The 19,134-nt window shown below is 33.1% G+C and overlaps 1 protein-coding gene across 1 annotated transcript; it reads left to right on the top strand.

The window, feature by feature from the left end:
* Nucleotides 1-3,282: 3,282 nt before the first annotated feature.
* Nucleotides 3,283-4,161, top strand: LOC149570079 (VQ motif-containing protein 11-like). The gene is made up of 2 exons (XM_089817859.1): nucleotides 3,283-3,455; nucleotides 3,613-4,161. The coding sequence occupies exons 1-2, from the start codon at nucleotides 3,449-3,451 to the stop codon at nucleotides 4,116-4,118; spliced, it is 513 nt and encodes a 170-aa protein (XP_089673985.1). The 5' UTR covers nucleotides 3,283-3,448; the 3' UTR covers nucleotides 4,119-4,161.
* The last annotated feature ends 14,973 nt before the right edge of the window (nucleotides 4,162-19,134 follow it).

Below are 19,134 nucleotides of genomic sequence, written 5' to 3'. Positions count from 1 at the left end.
TAGTAGTCAAGGGATCCATTAAGGGGTTTAGTTTTTTGTTTCTTAGATTAGTGAGGAGTATTGATGGAAATGTTTAATCAAAGTTCCCATAGGAGCTATTGTGTTAAGCTTTGCAGTGCTTTTTTCTTTGCTTGGATTGGTGTAATCAGGATGGAATGTTCGATTCATTACATTATTACTTAAGTTTATAAGTTAATTTAGTTAATAATGATAAAATAATAAATTAACATATAATTGTTAATTTATGACTAAATAATAACTTAGTTTTGTATTTGTAAATAAAATTAAAGTTAGTCATGAAGAAGCTCAGGATGTTGAACAATGACATGGCTTTTATAAAGTTTGTGGTATTAAATGTAAAATATCATCCAAAAACCAATATCTTATTTTTTGTTTTTAATATTGTTGTGGGGAATATTGTGATTTATTTGTGTTTGTGGTTTCCCTACCATTTCAATATAATTTGTATGAATTAAGAACTTATCAAATACAAATGCAAATGTTGATTTAACTAATATAATTTATATTAAGACTAAGACTAATACAGTTATGTTTGGGTGCTCATGTACTAAGACTAATAAAGTTATGTTTGGGTGCTCACGTGGATGCTCTATCATAACAATTGATGATTAATTGATGATCCTATTTCATAGGATTATGTCCTTATACATTTTTAAAAAAAAAACTTTAACATGGAAGATTATGACTAATGGCTATATTTTAAGAAAGCAAGCTTGTGAGACCAAATATTTAAAATTTGAGTATGGAGGAATATGTTGTCGGTGTGGTACATTTCAAGGTTGAAGACCATGGATGCAACATAGTATAGGGAAGGGAAAACTTTAAGGGTGTGGACCAATCTCTCTCCAAGTCGATAAAGTATGTGTAGATGAAGATTTGTGGAAAGGCTTAAGTAGTGTGCTAAATAAGTTAAGCTATTGATAAACTCATACATTTATATCCATGCAAAATGACTTTTAAAAAGAGCCATTGGTGGAGGATAGGGTATGCACATCCATCCCTTATAATGATATTAAATAATATCTATTAATTACTATGATTAGGTACTATTTTTATTTTATATAATAATTACTTATTATTATTATTATTATTATAGTCAAATCATTATTACCATTACTCATTACTCTTTGACATTAAGTTGAAGGATATTGATTATTTGTGCATCCAAAATTTCTAATGGCGACAAGTTGTGAAGATTAGGATACTTTTCCCATAAATAGATGGTTATACATTGATTTATTTAGAAACATAACTAATTATAATAGTGAAAGTCCATGTTAATTCCCATTTATTTTGTGTACCCACCTTGATATGAATGTCTTACTATAATAAAATATAGACAAGTGAAAAACTATTGGTATTCTTATTCATTCACATTTCACTGATGTTTACACTAATTTCTATACATTCATTCTTTACATGGAGATGCACTACTTTTCTTATAAGATCATTTTTGTACTGTACAAGACTGTGACCCAAATTAATCATGAGGACTATGAAAATAAGCCCAAAAATCTAAAGCTTTAGATTTAAGTTTAAACTATCGTTTCTCTTTTGAGGAACCCTTATGAATTTGAATTAGAATTAGAAAGACTCGTCCATCTATTAAGCCAACAAACTCTTCAAAGGGGTCTCTCAACATCACCTTCATAGATTCAATTATCTAAAAAATGAATGTGTATAAATTTTCAAGCACATTTTTTTAGAAAATTCTCACTTAACGTAGATTAATCACATCATATCAAGACCCGACTCTTATATCTACATCATTTATTAAATAAGCTGTAAAAACTTCTTATTTACATTGTATATATATTTTGTTGTTCAGCTTTAAATCATGTAATAATAGACCATCGAATATATTCCAAAATGAATTTTTTTTTTGAAAAAAAACAAGCAAACATGCACATTATAAACCAAAAGCTTTAAATTAATACTAACCAATTAACTACGGGCCCGTTTGGTTGCAAGCGTAGGAATTGAGAATTAGAATAGAAAATTTGAATGAGAATGGAGAATGAAGAATAGGAATGGAAAACTGCAATCCGATCTTGTTTATCCCTTGTTTGGTTATGCAAGCTTAAATTGGAATAGGGTTAACTTGCAATCAGCGCCATTGGAAAATCGCTGAAATATTTGAAAATATTTTTGAAGATGCAATCGGTGCTATTGGAAAATCGCTGAAATATTTGAAAATATTGAAAACAGAGTTCCAACACTCACCCCAGGTCAAAGCGGATTTGAAAATTTAATCAAATTTGAGAAAGTTAAAATGAATGCAAGAATAGCAATTCCAATTACAGGTATTTTTTGGAATGGACAAAAGCTCATTTTGAGGCTAAAATGAGAATACGTATTCCTCTTCCCTATTCCTATTCCATGCACCAAACAAAGAATACAAATCATATTCTAATTTCCTATTCCTATTCCGATTGTATTCCAACAACCAAACGAGCCCTACATTATTTTAAATAAAATAAATATCTATTTCAAAGTGTGACAAAACCTTCCACAATTTCTCCACTCGCTACACAAGTGAAACACAATATGTGATAATCATAACAACTCTCAAAACTAAGAGGGCCAATCTTCAAGCACTGATTAATAACAATATGCTTTGTTCAGATCTCACCTTACGCTTAATCTTCAATCATCTCTCTTCCAATGACAACATGTGTGTTTCCACATATTCATGAATGAATAGTGGGCGTTAATTTTCAACCGAAATGTAAGTCAACAAATCTTTCAGAGCAAGCAATTATATATTAGTGTGAATCCTAGATCACATATCATTTCCAATTTCTTTTCTCTATTCTATCATTGTGTCCTACAAAAGGTCAAAATGTATGATTCAGAGAGGACCCACTAAAGATAGGTGAGCTTTAAAAACCACCCAAAACGTCACAAAAATGACACATTATTCTCTTTTCTTTCTTCAAAAAGAAGGGCACTTAGCCAGCTGTGAAAAACCTTACTTTCCAATGAAGTCACAGAACAATAATGTTTTGTCTTTGTATACCATAGTTTGTCACCGTCATTATCATGGTATTGGATTTCCACATCAAATAACTCATAATATTCATGGAACACTCAAATGGATGCTTCTTGGATACTTCCATCCTTTGGTAAGTAGATTGAATTTGAACTTTTCTTCCACATGTCCATTGTATTATGGAGAAGACACTGAAAATAAAGCTTCTTTTGCATCACATTTTACATAAAGTTATTCCCAGAAATAAATGTCAGAAGATTATAATAAACATGAATTTAAAGTCTTCAGTATATTGACTAGTGTTGGAGTTGGTAAAGTTGAGGAAAGGCTAAACATTTGACTTGCCATTCTTTCATGGAATGTATTGTCATTGTGTTCTGAAGTGTATTTCACAAGTTTCTTTTCATGGCGTCCATATAAACTTGTGAACTATAAATGAAAGGTATTACAAGAACTCTGTTAGTTGTAGCCATTGATGCAACTGTATTGGTTTGTATTGGTTGGCAAGGTTATCTTTCTACTTTGCAGGGCTTAAAGGTGTTGTTATGTGGAGTCTAATTTGATTCAGAGGTTAATTTTTTTAATTTTTTCTACGGAAGTTTGGAAGCGAAAGGAGATCATGACGAAGTCCCAATCGATACCCGCCCACACTTTTGTTGAGATTGAGAGCCATAGCTTCAAGGATCTTGTGCAAAAACTCACTGGTTTCTCAGAGGATCATGAAGGCCAAAAGCTCCCTGTGACCATGCCTGCAAAAAGTTCAATCAAAGCCAAATCAGATGGGGATTGTTTTGGGGCATCAAAGAGTGGGATTGAAATGGGTCCTCATAAATCAGCCCTCAATCTCCACATGAGAAGACAATTTAAAAGAAAATTAGAGATTAAGTTGGATCGGACTTGTTCTCCTAGTGCTATTAGATTAGCTTGTGATAATGATATGACATCACCCATGAATCTCCCTGCACTGATTTCTAGTCCAATCACTTCAACTTCCTCATTTTTGGAAGAGGGGTTTTCTTTTGAGGCTTCACCGAATAGTTTGAAAAGAAAACCAGAGCTGCTTCCTTTGTTTCCTCTGCATTCTTCAACACAACCCAATGTATAATATGGACTTATAATTGATTGATTTCCTTGTAGTTTTATCACAATGCAGACTTATAATGGATTGATTTCCTTTTAGTTTTATCATCACAATGTATGCTGATTTGTTTTTCAGCGATTTCAAGTTGTAGGAATGCTTCTTTACATTCTTAGTTCTTTTGTCTTGATGATAGATCATTGAATATGATCCGAAATATTGATGTTAATAAACTCACACGCAATCTTAACCAAAAGCATAGATATAATAATAACGATCTTCATATAAATTTCATATATATTATCCAATTCAATGAGCTTGTTTGAATTAGGTTTAATTCAATTATCTTGTATCAATTGGGTATGATGCAACCAGATTTGTTGAGATTTGAGTTTCATGTTAGGACATTTGCAATTCAGCCTATTGTTAGTGTGGGCAAATAGAATTTTTTAAACATAATATATAATAATTTAAGCATCAAATAGAGGTAGGTGAGCCCTTGAACATTGCGAATGTGGAGGGATCTTGCGAGGCCAGAACAGATGTGATATCTGTTATAAATTGAAGGGAACTTAAGTGCACAGTGTTCGGATGTGTGAAGTCAATTAAACTTGTCATCTTTTCATCTTCATTTGGCATTGGGTGGGATTGAAATATCTCCGTGGTTTGTGAAACTTTTCTTTGTGACTATTGTGATTAATAAATAGATGAATATTTTGTTTTACTTGTGGAGCTTGGTGTTTACTTGCTCATTTATGACTGCTCAATCTCCATAACAATTGGTATGACAGATTAAATCCACTTCAATGAAATTTGGTTGGTTTTTTATTATAGAATGTTGAAGTCAAAGTTATATATTATTTAAATTTAAGAGGCTTAAAAAAATTAAAAAATCTATGTAAGATCTGTAGTCTTTACAAGGTTCATGTTATAGCCATTTATGAAAAATATATAACTAAAAACTCTGCAGAAGATTAACCATAGTCTATTTCTCTAATATAAATAAATCTTCAATTTAACACTTTAAGCAAATATATCCCCTAGGCAGTATACGTAATCAAATAAGCTAATCTTCTATAAAATTATCAAAGATTTCTACAATATTTAGCTCTTAAAATTGAAGAATAAATCAAATAATTTTTTTTTATCTTATCTGGATAAACAAAGTCATAATGTCTTGAAGAAGGCTATTGAACCAAGTCAAGACCTCCTCCACTTCCTTTCCCCTCTCTTCTTGTCTCAAATAAACTGCTATCAACAAAGAAACAATCATCATTCTTGGATGAGGAACTAGAATAATCATCTATATCATTTGAAATTTTCATTTGTTGATTCTTTCACCTCCTCCATGACTCAACACTCTTGCCTTCTTCCAACTTGTTTTCCTCGTTCGATTCTAACCTTTTGTGGTTTTCGTTTGCTTGAGTACTCTTCTATAAGATAATTCTCTCACCAGTCAATCTCTAAGGCCACCTTTTGCCCAAACTATTTTTTTCAATAAATTCAATATTTCTTGACATAGATGTTTTTTTTGCTTCAAAGGCCTCCTTATCTCTCATTATAAGAATTGGTCTTTTTGTGAATTCTTTCTCAAGGGGTTAGACAAGGCCATCATTGTTATCAAAATCTGCATGATATGGAATCATCATATTGAGGTCCACATTTTCAATGGTTAGCTCCATATCTCCTAACATGTTCTTAGAAACTCCTTGACAAAATTGTATAACTTCTAGCTCAAGTATTCCCATGACCAATAAGATGGATATAAATACAATTAGGATATCATTGTTTTTTTTTTTTTAAATATCGGTAATAAGGTATATTTTATTAATAATAAAAATTTACATTACATAATTACATTATCATTTTCAAACTTTGAAACCACCCTTCGTTTTCTACCTTTACTCTAATCCTTAAATACAAAATACAAAAAATATGTCACTTTCAAAGACTGTCAGCTTTAAACATTTCTGGCCTTTACATCAAAAGGCACTGATATAACTAACCATGGACCTATTTAAAAGGATGCAGACAAAAAAATATTTTAAAAAACAGCCAAAAAACTTGTTGTAGAACGTCACTTGAAGACTGACTCTTATATCTCTTCCACATCGTCAAGCATCTAACATCCCTGGATAAGCTGCACCTTATATATCTTCCCTGTGTCTTACATCTGAATTCCTATATCATTTCACCTTGCAAAAAGTTGCATACTCTAGAAAGTCATCTAAGTCATCCCATCTCTTGCCAAAAACCCCACTTCCTCCTAACATCTCTATTCTCACCGCCTCCTTCTCTCCAAGTGCTTCTTTCTTGGACAGTTTGCATTGAAATTTGCACTTTGTTTCATTTCATTGTAAGCCATGATCGTGTTTTTCAGGGCATTCCATGTTGCTTGACATTCATTGACATAAACTTCCTTATCCATTTGTCCTCGAGGCCAATTTAAAAACAGATACACACCCTTCTCCCTTCCTCCTCATCTTCATATCCTTCGCTAAAATCAATTGCCCAGCCCGAATGAGCCCACTCCAATAGCATTTCCATGTTTGGAATTAGGGCATCCTCAAAAAGTTGCTTCATTACCCATCCAACAATTTGTTCGTGCTCACCCACCTCTAATCCCCACACCATTGTCATTGCAGCTATATCAACCTCGACTTTCCATCTATGCTCAGCCTCCTAAAAAAGTGGACCTAGGGTCTCCTGTAGTGCTTCCACCACTTCGTCGGATGGACATTTAGCCATCTTTTTTAACCTTTGATCTGTAACTCACCCATATAGTGTCTTCTGTTGTCTCTGTGTTTTAAATGTAAATGTAGGTTCCATTGCTTCTAACTCAGTCATCTCTACCAAAAATTTTAACAAATTGCAAGTCATTCTTCTATTTAAAAAATTTGACTCATGCTTTGTTACACTACAATATCAATGAGATTCATGCCATTGCACTACTCTTTAATAAAAGCCTATGGTCAGTACTTTTTAAAGATTTCCCACGCTTCTAAAAGATAGAAAATCTCTGTAAAATCTTGCTATTCCACCTACCACTTAACCCATCCTTTTATAGCTGACATTCTTGTCCTTGCATGCCTGTCATATTTAAAATGCAAAAAAGTTCTCCTTCATGAGTGCTTTTCTTTGTCCTTACCATTTCATCATTCAAAGTTAGTGCCCATTTAGATAGCAAATTTGCTTCGTTATTACCTTCTCTTCTGATGTGTGAAATTTTGAAGTCCTCAAAATTATTTAATTCATGCTCTATAAGATTTATAATTGATTGCAAGTGCCAAGCATTGACACTCAGCTTAGATATTGCTTGCACTATAATCAAGGAGTCACCTTCTAAATGTATCCTTTCAATACCTTCTTTGATAGCTAATTAGATTGCTAATAGAGCTGCTTGACACTCTGCAATATTATTTATTCCGATAGGAAGTTTTTTAGCTCCTACTAAAAAGAAGTGACCTTTGTTGTCCCTAAACACAACCCCAATCCCTGAAACACTTAGGTTACCCATTGCTGCTCCATCCAAATTTACTTTTATCCATCCTTCCTGTGGTACTACCCATTCAATTTTTTCTTGCCTCCTCTTCTTACTATTAGTTACCAATGTGTTTGATGATGATTTGAATCTTATCCCCAGCCACGAAAGTTGCATTATCCTATCTTCTTTTGTAAATGGGATCTTCATTGCTTCTTTCTTTGTAGTTGAAACAATGGTTGTTTCTTCTATTATATTAGTTATTCTTCTTAAGCACCTTCTTAAACTCTCTTTTTCATCTCTTAAAATACTTCTATTTCTTTCCTTCCATAACTCCCAAATAATTAGACAAGGTGCTATTAACCATACACTTGATAGAGTAGAATTCCCTTGCATCCTTGGCCATCCATCAAAGACCTCCCTTACCGTCTAAGTCCTTGGGCCTTGCCAATGTAATTTGAATTGGACCATGTCCCAACATTTTCTTGTATATTGAAATTGTATTAAAAGATGGTCTACAGATTCTTCCTGTCTCTCACATAGTGGGCATCTAGATGGGCCTATTGCGCCTATTTTCTTCAATCTTTCTACTGTCAAGATTCTTCCTTTATAAGCTAGCCATGCAAAAGCCCCAACTTTGGGTAATATATCCTTATTCCAACATAGGTCTTTGGAAAATAAGATTTCATTATTTGTCTCAGCCAATAAATTGTACCCTAGTTTAACTAAGTATTTACCTAATAGGGATCCACACCAAATTACATTATCCATCCTCTTGCTCAACATCACATTCCTTTCCTTGAAGATATCTTCCATTTTCTTCTTTTGCTCTTCTGTCAATTCCTCCCCTGACACATCTTTCCAACAACACCTTCCTTTTCAATCATATAGTCTACGACTAAATTACCCCACCTTTCTTTGAAGTAAGACTTCAATTCCTTGTATCCATTATCTTCCCTTAGAGCTTTAAGTCTGTTCCAAGAGTCTTCCCATAATTTTGCAGATTTCCCATCCCCTATCTACCGTGAGATATGCTTAATTATCACCTCTCTATAAGAAAACATAAAGTTTCATATAGCTGATCCTTTGGGAGGGTTCCAGATTGTTAAAATCCTATGATCTTCTTCAGAATCTAAATATTTACCTTTCAAAATTCTTACCCAATAAAGCAGTGGGTTCTCATATATTGTCCATATTAATTTAGCTCCAAGTGCCCTATTCATTAAATTCCAATCTCTCAAACCAGCACCCCCTTCCTCCTTGTTTTTGCATTTTTTTTCCCATGCTAAAAGGGGAATTTTATTGTCTGCATTAGCTCCATTCCAAAAGACTTCCACATCTTCCATTCCATGATTCAAACCACTTTTTTGGGATATCAAGACACATCATTGTGAATACCGGCATAGCTGAAATAACTGTTTGAAGCATTAGTATGTGCCCAACCAAAGACAGCCATTTTCCTTTCCATCCTTCCATTTTATTTTGACACTTTTCAATGAGTTTATCCAAGAGTTCAGCTTTGTTCCTTCTTGCAAAAAAGGAAATACCTAAATACTTATTTGACATCGGCCCCATTTTTATGTCCATAATCTGACAGATCCTACATTTCACAATTTGAGGGGTATTGAAGAAAAAAATCTCAAACTTTTTCCAGTTTATAAATTGTCCAAAAATTTTCCCATATTGCTCAAGAGTGTTTTTCATCACCTTTTCTTCTTCTATACTAGCTTCTCCTACTAAAAAGGTATCATCCACAAATTGTAAATGTGTTAGGGATTTAACTGTTTCTATGATTTTTATACCCTTCCAGAAACCTTGCTCCCTTTGTTTGTGAATCAACCTACCTAACACCTCTACCATTATAATGAAGAGAAAAAGTGATAGGGGATCACCTCGTCTTATACCCTTTTCTTGTTCAAAAAAACCTTGAGGGCTTCCATTAACCAATACTAAAAAATGAGGTGTGTATATACAACTTTTCACCCACTGAATCCATTCTTGGCTGAAACCAAATCTACTAAGCACGTCCAACAAAAAGCCTCGGTCTACTTCATCATAAGCTCTTCTAATATCTAATTTTACCATCATATTCTGAGCTTTTTAAGTTCAAATGGTGTGCACCGCCTTATGTGCCATGACTACCCCTTCAAATATTGATCTCCCTGGAAGAAACCCACTCTGCACTATTGAAATGATAGAATTGAGCACTTGCTTGAGTCTATTCACCATAACCTTTGAGATAATCTTATAAACTATATTGCATAATAAAATAGGTCTAAAATCATCAAAGGTTCTCTGTGTTTCTTTCTTTGGCACAAGAGCTATAAAGGTATTGTTGATATCTTTAATAATGAAACCCCCTTGTCTTGATTCTTCCACTACTTCCCATAAAGCTTTCATAAAAATAGAACTCAACTTTTGAAAAAACATAGCTAGGAAGCCATTAGATCCTAGGGCTTTGTCCCCCCCCTAAGCTTTTTAGAGCTTGAAAAACTTCATTTTCTTTGATTGGGTTCATAAGAGCTTTTTTTTGAGCTTCAGTTATCCATGCCGGAATGACATTCATCACCTCCTCAATCTTAGATCGATCCCTTACCTCCTGCTAGCCCTTATGTGAGAAAAAATTTATGGCTTCAAAATTTATTTCATCACTATCTTTTAATAGAACACCTTCCTAGTTTTGAATCTCAAAGATTTTATTGGCCGCTCTTCTTACTTTCACTGAGTTATGTAAAAAGGTAGTGTTTCTATATCCTTCTTTTAACCACACTTCTCTGGATTTTTGTCTCCAATATATCTCTTCTTTATTTAGACAATCTTCCAATTCCTTCCTAAGTAATTTCTCCCATTTAAAGTCTTCCTCAAACATTCTTGTTTCTATGACTTTAAGACTTAAAGTTTTTAACTTCTCCTCAATATCCTTTTTCTTATCAAATATATTACCAAAATGTTCTCTATTCTAGATTTTTAATTGATCCTTGAGAAATTGCAACTTTTTAAAGAAAATAAAAGCTTTATTACCTTTTTCGATCAGAGCATTTTTCCACCATTCTGTAATTAAATCAAAAAATCCTTCCGCTTTCAGCCACATAGCTTCGAATTTAAAAGGGCATCTATCCGGTGTCTTTTAATCTTGAATCCTTAAAATAATGGGGAAGTGGTCTAAACCTTGATAAGGGAGAATTTCAGCATTGCAAGACCAATTTACCTCTGCCCAATTACCTACCACTAAAAATCTGTCCAACTTTTTTGCTATGTGCACAAAACCTTCTCTTTTGTTTGTCCATGTAAACTCCCCTTTTTAAAAAATTATATCCACTAGCCCATTGTCATTAACAAAATTGCTGAAGTCTTTTTGGCTTTCAGAAATCCATCCTTTTCCCCCTTTTTTGTCTTCTAGATTTAAGATAGCATTGAAATCTCCTCCTAATATTGTCACCTCATTACTCAGATCCTTCACTATTTCAGCTCTAGATTGCCATAGCAATCATTTTTTAGCATTATTGTTTGGCCCATAGACATTTATTACTGAAAAGGAATAGTGAATATTCTTAACATAAACCTTAGCCCATTACCTATTTGTGTTTAAGATGGACTTCAAAATTGTAACAATTTCAGATTTCCATAAAATTGCCATTCCTCCTGAAGCACCTTGAGCACCTATCATCAAGCATTCCTATCTTCTAAACTCATTTTTAAAACTTGTGAAATCTTCTTCTTTTATCTTGGTCTCCTGTAAAAACACAAGGTCCAGCTTCAATTGATCAAGGCATCTTTTGATCAATCAAATCTTATCAAGGGCATTGTAGCCCCTGACATTCCATGAAAAGGCTAAGCCTTTTCCCAATCTTAAGATTTTTGATTGATTAGCTTCCTTGCTTGCCATTTCTAGCTTCACTTTGATAGGTTTTGGACCTCTTTTTCTCCTTCCTACATTAGGCTTCTTCTTTTTGGAGCTAGTTTGTTCTAATGATCTTTCATCCAGGATGTCTAGTATCTCTAATAAGCCAAAATCATTTAAAAGGTCTCCCCTTATGGGTGAAACTCCATCATTCTTTCCACTACAACTATCAAGAGTTTCTTCAAAGGATTCACAAAGATTCCTACTTGGAGAAACTTCAATGTCTTTGAAAACTATAGTTTCATCTTCTGCTAAAGGTTCCCCTTTCCTGGGAGTTCCCATTTATACTTCTTTATCTCTTATTAGAGTCTGCATATCATTTACAGTAGGCTCTATATTCCTTTTTGTCATCTTGCTTAGGATAGGAGGGGAATTTACCTTTCCTTGTAAACCTGCACTGCCTTCTTGATTACATCCATGCATTACATCTTTCCCCTATTCCCCTATTCTAGCCCTTGTTCCCATGGAGTTTCTATTACCATTTGAGTGGAGTTTTCTTTTTCCACCTTATCACCTTCCTGCCCCTTCATTTCTGATTCCTCTATCAACATAGTTTTTGAAAGTTCCTAGTTTTCACCTTCATCATTTGTGGGATGCTGATAACATATTTGCTGCTCCTTTTGCATCTGGCATTATTTCATCTCCAACTCTTCCAAGAGTTTATCTACCTCTAGTCCTTTTCCTTTCCTACTTTTGTTCCTCTAAAAGGATTTGGATTGAGTTTGGCTTTCCTCCCCTTCCCATATTTCAATCTGCTGCTTCCAAACCCCATATTATGTGCTAAGGTTGATAAAATATGGGCATGGATTTCCCTCCTTCAAAATGATTAAAATCCTTGGGTGGAATGATGAGTCCTGTTTATTTAGAACCACCTCTGATCTAAAAAATTCACCAATCGTGTTCCCAATCTGTACTAAAACCTCTTCTCCCCAATATTCTACTGGTAGGTTATATAGATTGACCCAAATAGGGAATGACTACACTATTTCTTTATTCAAGTCAAAATTTGGCACCCAATCCTTTACAATGATGCCCTTCCCTTCCAAAAGATAAGGCCCTTTGTTCAAAATATCATATTTATCTATTCTACTAGGAGCTATTCACATGCAAAAACCATTTGTTAGGGTTTTCAGTCTACATTCGACCTTCTATAAAGATTTACATTCTAGTCTAATAGTTCTTACTAATGACCATGTTCCTAACCATTTAAAGAAAAAAACTTTCTCTCTTAATTCCCTACTGATTCAAGCTAGTTTTCATCATTTATATGCACAACAGACATTACCTTGTAAGTAACATTCTCTGCTGGGGGTTGTGTTGGCTCCTTCTTTGTTTCCTTCTCCCCTGTCGCCATTTGCAATGGTTGCTTTGGCCTATAGAACTTATGGGAAATCTTTGAATAATAAAACTTATCAACCATCTATAGAGTGGCTCTTGTTTCTTTTATTTCCCCATTTCTACTCATTCCTTCCAAAATGTCTTCTTTGAGGAGGGTTAAAATGACCACGTCCTTGGTAGGAGGGATTCAATTGTTGTCTTTCATTCTATCTAAATTGATTCATTGGCCATCTTCTATTGATTTGTTGGCCATAGTTCCATCCATCATGTCATCTAAAGCTTGACCTTCCATCTGCAATCCTCCCAGTAAACCCTCTGTCAGTTGCAGATGACTGTTGCCCCCATCGTTCAAACCTTTGCTTCTCTTGCTTCATTCTCCAAAAGAAAATAATATTAGGATATCATTGTTAACCTTGAATGTATGAAGTCTATGTAAACTTATCCCCTAAAATAGCTTTCATTGCCCTTAGTGTGAAACATCAATATCATTCACAATTATACTCCATCTTTCTTGAGTGACTTCACTCAAAAAGGCCATCTACTTGAATTTTCAATAGTTTGGAGTAGATAGCCAACTCCATTTCTTAGACCTCACCACTCTTTGCAAAATCCTTTAGGAAGAATGATATGAACTTCAATAGATTTTAGGATAGTGTAATAATTGATGCAACAACAAAGTGTCATTATAACAACTCTTTGTTGTGTGGGCATGTATCAGATTTCAATGGTTTAATCTTGCTAATTAAAGGATGACCTTGTATTGATTATTTTGATCAAAGACACTTGAAGTATAGACTATTCCAAGAAGTTGTTAATTATTATTCTAACCTTCTCATCAAGAAATAAAAGCTCCACCAACTTTAATTACATTAGGCTTGTCTAATCAGTAGTAAATGTCCCAGGCCATCAAGAAGACTGCAAACATGTTTATCTTTGTTTTCTTGAAATCATCATAGTATATTCACTATTGAAGCAATGGTCAGATGGGATTCAAATTTGAAATTTGAAATATAATCTTCTCATTTTAGAAAAATTCACCAAATTTCAAGAAGGAATGAAAAAAATTCAAAGATTAACATCCTTAAACGAGAAAAACCACCAACCTCTTTACAACTAAATTTGAAGATACAACTTTTTTAAAAAAATCCTTAAATAGAGAGTTTTCATCCTCTTATACCTTCCATATTAGAGTTTTTCAGAATTTTTTAAGGTTAAGAATCGTGGAAATAATTTGGGCTTATCTATACCCTATCCAAACCAACTAATAAATATTCAAGGTTTATTTGAAATATTGTAATCTTACAATTGTTTCAAAAAATTAGTATTTCATTTGATTGGGATCCTTTCCATCTAATTTATTGAGTTTAGAAGATGATTTCCTTCCCTTTTTCTTGTTTGAGGTTGAGCTACATTTTGGCTCTTAACAAATCTTGTTTCAATTGCTAAATTCCAAAATGTTGATTTTATATTTAAATCTCTCAATTTTCCACCATTTAATTTTGAAACTTGTTAGTAAATAGATTTGTCCTCTCCAAAATAATTTCACAAATAACTCTTAAATGCCCATAATGAGAAGACAAACTAGACTAACTATTGAAAAGGCTATCATTAGATTGATAGCTTTCCTCGAAATTGTGAGGTACAACTCCATCTTCAGTGATATTCAATTAATTAAATTTTGGTTGTCTTTAACCAAAAGACATGAAGGCAACTGACTTTCATCAATCACTATGAAATGAATGCAATTACAAACTTGAATAATGAGAGAGAGATAAAGAAATAGCCTATAGGCCACTTAGTTAATCTTTCACATTTATAGAGGAAACCAAAAGGAATTAAATGGCTCGTCCTTCAAAAGATAGATGTCCAAACCAACAGGTCTAAACACAAACATCTACTTGACAAGAAACTGCATGATGGTATCTAAAACATGAAAGAGATCACCAACTTATTTATCCTAATCATAGAAACAAATATCTGGACCAACAAATCTGAGATATAAATCAATTTTTTATATTAGATACCCAGAAAAAATAACCTTGAGATCATTATTATCCCTACTATTACAATCAAGTTACAGAAATATACAAAAATAGTTCCCTTATCTCCCCATTATAATAAAAAATTAGAAAATATTCTCCCCTTCCCTGTTGTAGCCAACAAACTTTTCTAGAAAAAGAACCCCTCTTTCTTCAAATTTCTGCAGTAAATAGTGTGTTGCATACAGTTGGTTTGATAACCATTTCTTAATTTTAAAAGAAAAAGAAATAACCATTACATATTCTTGTATTTTTTTGTTATTCCATTTGGTTAAAAAATTACTAAAATGTTTTAAATTGATGCTCTAAAGCTCATTTACAACATTATTAAAATATTTTAAATTAGTGCACATAAAAGAGAGAAAATGTTTAATTTACCTTTTTTTAATAATTTCACCATGGGTTAATTGAGCATCCTCGAGCCATGAAAACTTGTGAGTAGTTATGTTTTTTAAAATTGCAAATGGGTTTTTAACCTTTTTTTAATAGCTCAACAATAATGGTACTTCCTTTGTAAATTGAACCAGTCAACCATATTATTGAACTGAGAAAATATTAAAATAATATATCATATGAGCTTGTATGACCATACAATTAAATTTGGAGACATTTGAGGCTAAAATATTAGGTGGATTGTCCTCAAATTTAAATTTTCAAAAACTTTTTTTGGATTGGCAAATATATATGTAGATTTGACTATCATATTGAACCTGACCGTTAGTTTGAACCTTGAACTTTTAACCTATTGTTGCACCTTTGAGCCTCTGAAATCATGAAAATTTGAACTTTGAACTTCAAAAATAAGATAGGTATGATGGTTCAAGTTCAACAAGAGTCAACCTAATTTTCTCTTTCCAAATTAACCTTCAACCTAGATTCAGGTTTGAATCAGACACTTTGAACCTAGGATTTTAAACCTTGTGGATTGTCCTCAAATTTTAAATTGTCAAAAACTTTATGGATTGACAAACATGTATGTAGATTTGACTATCATATTGAACCCAACTGTTAGTTTGAACCTTGAACTTTTAACCTATTTTTGCACCTTTGAGCCTCTGAAATCATGGAAAATTGAACTTTGAACTTCAAAACCAAGATAGGTATGATGGTTCAAGTTCAACAAGAGTCAACCTAATTTTCTCTTTCCAAATTAACCTTCAATGTAGATTCAAGTTTGAATTAGATACTTTGAACCTAGGATTTTGAACCTTGTGGGTTGTCCTCACATTTAAATTTTCAAATTTTTTTTTTGGATTGGCAAATATGTATGTAGGATTGACTGGCAAATTGAACCTAACTATTAGTTTGAACCTTGACCTTTTAACCTATTGTTGCACCTTTGAGCCTTTGAAATCATGAAAATTTGAACTTTGAACTTCAAAACCAAGATAGGTATGATGGTTCAAGTTCAACAAGAGTCAACCTAATTTTCTCTTTCCAAATCAACCTTCAACGAAGATTCAGGTTTAAACCTGACAATTTGAATCTATAATTTTGAACCTTGAACTTTGAGCCTCAAAGTTCAATCCAAAAGCTCAGTATTGCATATTTTTCTAGAAAATGTTTTTTCACTATTAATTCTCTTTTATTGATCACTTTTTATTTATGCTTACATACCTAATTGAACCTTGAACTTTGAACCAAAATAGAGATGATGGTTTATGTTCAATATGATAACTTGCTAACCTTAAATTTTGAAGGATGATTCTGAATTGTTGAACCACTTGAGCTTTAACTCTATATTTTTGAACCTGTTCTTTTGAACATGTGATCTTGAACCATTGAACTTGATCTTTATACATTCAAAGTTTGAACCTTGAACCTGAACCTTAGCATTTCTAAACTTTGGACTTTGAACCTCAAATTGATGGTTCAATGGATCAAGGTTCAAGAATGTTTCTCTTATACAAGATGTTCCTTTAAAAAATTATTATTAGCAAAAAAATTATATAAACATGGGGGAAATTGAGAAGATTGTTTCATGGGGTTTGGTTTTAAAAATTTCAAAAGTTGACTACTCTAGGAAGACTAACATCTAGCTCTGACTGGGGATATGAACCATAAGGGTCATAGAAAGTCCAACTAGTCTCTAGTAGAGGACCAATGTCTAGCTAGTGGGAACATATTCAAAGAAATGTAGAGAACATGGAACTTCTTATAGAGAGGTTAGAGGGGAGCAGGGAAAGACACCAAAACTACAAAACTACTAGCATCACAAAAACTAGCTAGGCCAAACTTATTTACAATCATGTACATAGGTGAGGAAGCACCATTAGGAAAATCTTGCAACAATTTTTTCTTACATAAAAAAATTCATTGGTTTGGAGAAGAATGAGTCACTTTGGAATAGTAGATTGCATTCAAATGAAGTAACCCATCTTTGCTACCATCTAGAAACCTTTCCAATGCTGAAAAATCAAATCCATAACATGCAAAAACTTTGCAAGAAAATTATTATGCCCAAAGAACCATGCTTCATCATAGATTTTTGACCTCTCTTCAACTCTTTGTACATAATTTTCAATAATATTTCCAACCCATATTTGAGGTAAATGATGTTGAAAAACTCGCAAAGAAGATACTACATCATTCTCTTGATCTATACTCTTGAGACCACCATAATTAAAAATAATTTCCAACATTTGAAACACCCACAAAATAGAGATGGGCTTCTTCAAGCATGGTGTCAATCTTGACCAAGATAATTCCATCATTCTTTGTTTCTATTAAGTTTAAAAATTTGTTATCCAAAACATAGATACAAGAGGAATAGATATCTAAATTCTTCATAGGGATCTACAATGGTAGGAAAGAGATGAGAAATGAATTCTTCCTTGTGAGATAGTGTGTTTGCTAAAACCTTTAATAGTTCCCGAGGTTGCAACAGTTCAAAAACTTGCCTCTCCCTTTGTTCTATTTTTATTTCATCACTCTTAATTTTGAGAGAATAAAGTAAGTCTTTCTCACTTGACAAGGAATCACATAGCTAGAAAAAATTATTACCTCTAATCATGGTCTCTTCACAAAATCCCATAGGTAGATAATGCATTAAGCTCACCCTGAGAAATCCTATTTCTTGGGTTTCTAAACTCTTCTTCATGTGTCTCACCCACTATTGTAATATATTATTCAATTTGATCCCTTTACTTGGATATGTGAGAGGATTATCTTCTTGAAAATCACCAATGTCAAAAAGGATACATTTACCCCTGTTTCAACAACCTTATTATTTTGAGTAATGATGTTGTGTTGAAACTTATCACTCTTACACTCAGTTGCTAGTCCCATTTCTTCAAAAGAAGTGGACAATTCTTCTTCTTGTTTAGTTCCTATGGATGGTGAAAAATATCAAAGACTTATGTGTTTAGCTTGATGCAAGTTTCTTCTTTCTTCTTGATTTTAATCGCAAGAGGTAGATGGCTCAATCAATGCTGATCCAAGATCCTTTTCTTTGAGAATTGAGAAAATATAAGATGTGGGTTCTTTTGTTTTAGATTATTCCTTTACTACTATATCCCTGGCATGAGTTTCTTGTTCAAGACTCTTGAGGTCATTATACTTTTTGCATACACATTTCAGTGTTAGGATTAAACCATGGATGAAATAATAATTACATGCAAATATATCCAATAACAAAAAAATAATAGATCACACAAAAAAGAACACAAGACACGAAGATTTAATGTGGTTCACCCAATCCCTGGGTTACGTCCACCAAACAACAAGTTTGATATTATTATGATCTAGTGATTATAACCTGATTACAATCCATAATCCCTTATAGCTCAATACTGTTGCAAGAACCAATTTTGCATCACAACTATATCAAAAAATCCCTATCCCTAAGCCCTTTTATACAAGTATTTTTAAAGCTTTATGGTTATAATTAATAATTACATGTCGATCCAAAATCTTGATAAAATAGGGCCCAATTTTTTTTTTCGGGGTGATGCCTCGAGCCCCAAAGGATTTATGAAGTATGTACAATACTTTCCCAATTAGCCACCACAATCTAACATTCAGTAGCAGAGAGGAACAATGATCTTCAGAGGGGTGGAGCTTATACTTTTCAGCTTCACATATACTCCCCTTAAAGGAACTCCACAAGTATTGAAGTATTTGATCTTTCTCTTTATTTAAATCTTTAGCTATGAGTTTTATTCTTATTTTCTTCTTTGGTTGGACTTATTTCTCACTCAAAATTAAAACAAATTGAGACTAAAAAGATTCTGGGACACCCAACGCTCAATCATCATCAACAAGTAATTAATGTCTAAGCTTTAA

Source organism: Cupressus sempervirens, chromosome 3 (genome assembly GCF_028749045.1).
Source record: "Cupressus sempervirens isolate cs-2001-9-10 chromosome 3, ASM2874904v1, whole genome shotgun sequence".
NCBI classification, from domain to species: Eukaryota; Viridiplantae; Streptophyta; class Pinopsida; order Cupressales; family Cupressaceae; genus Cupressus; species Cupressus sempervirens.
Note: the sequence above shows the minus strand (reverse complement) of the source record. Positions and strands in the feature narration are given on the sequence as shown.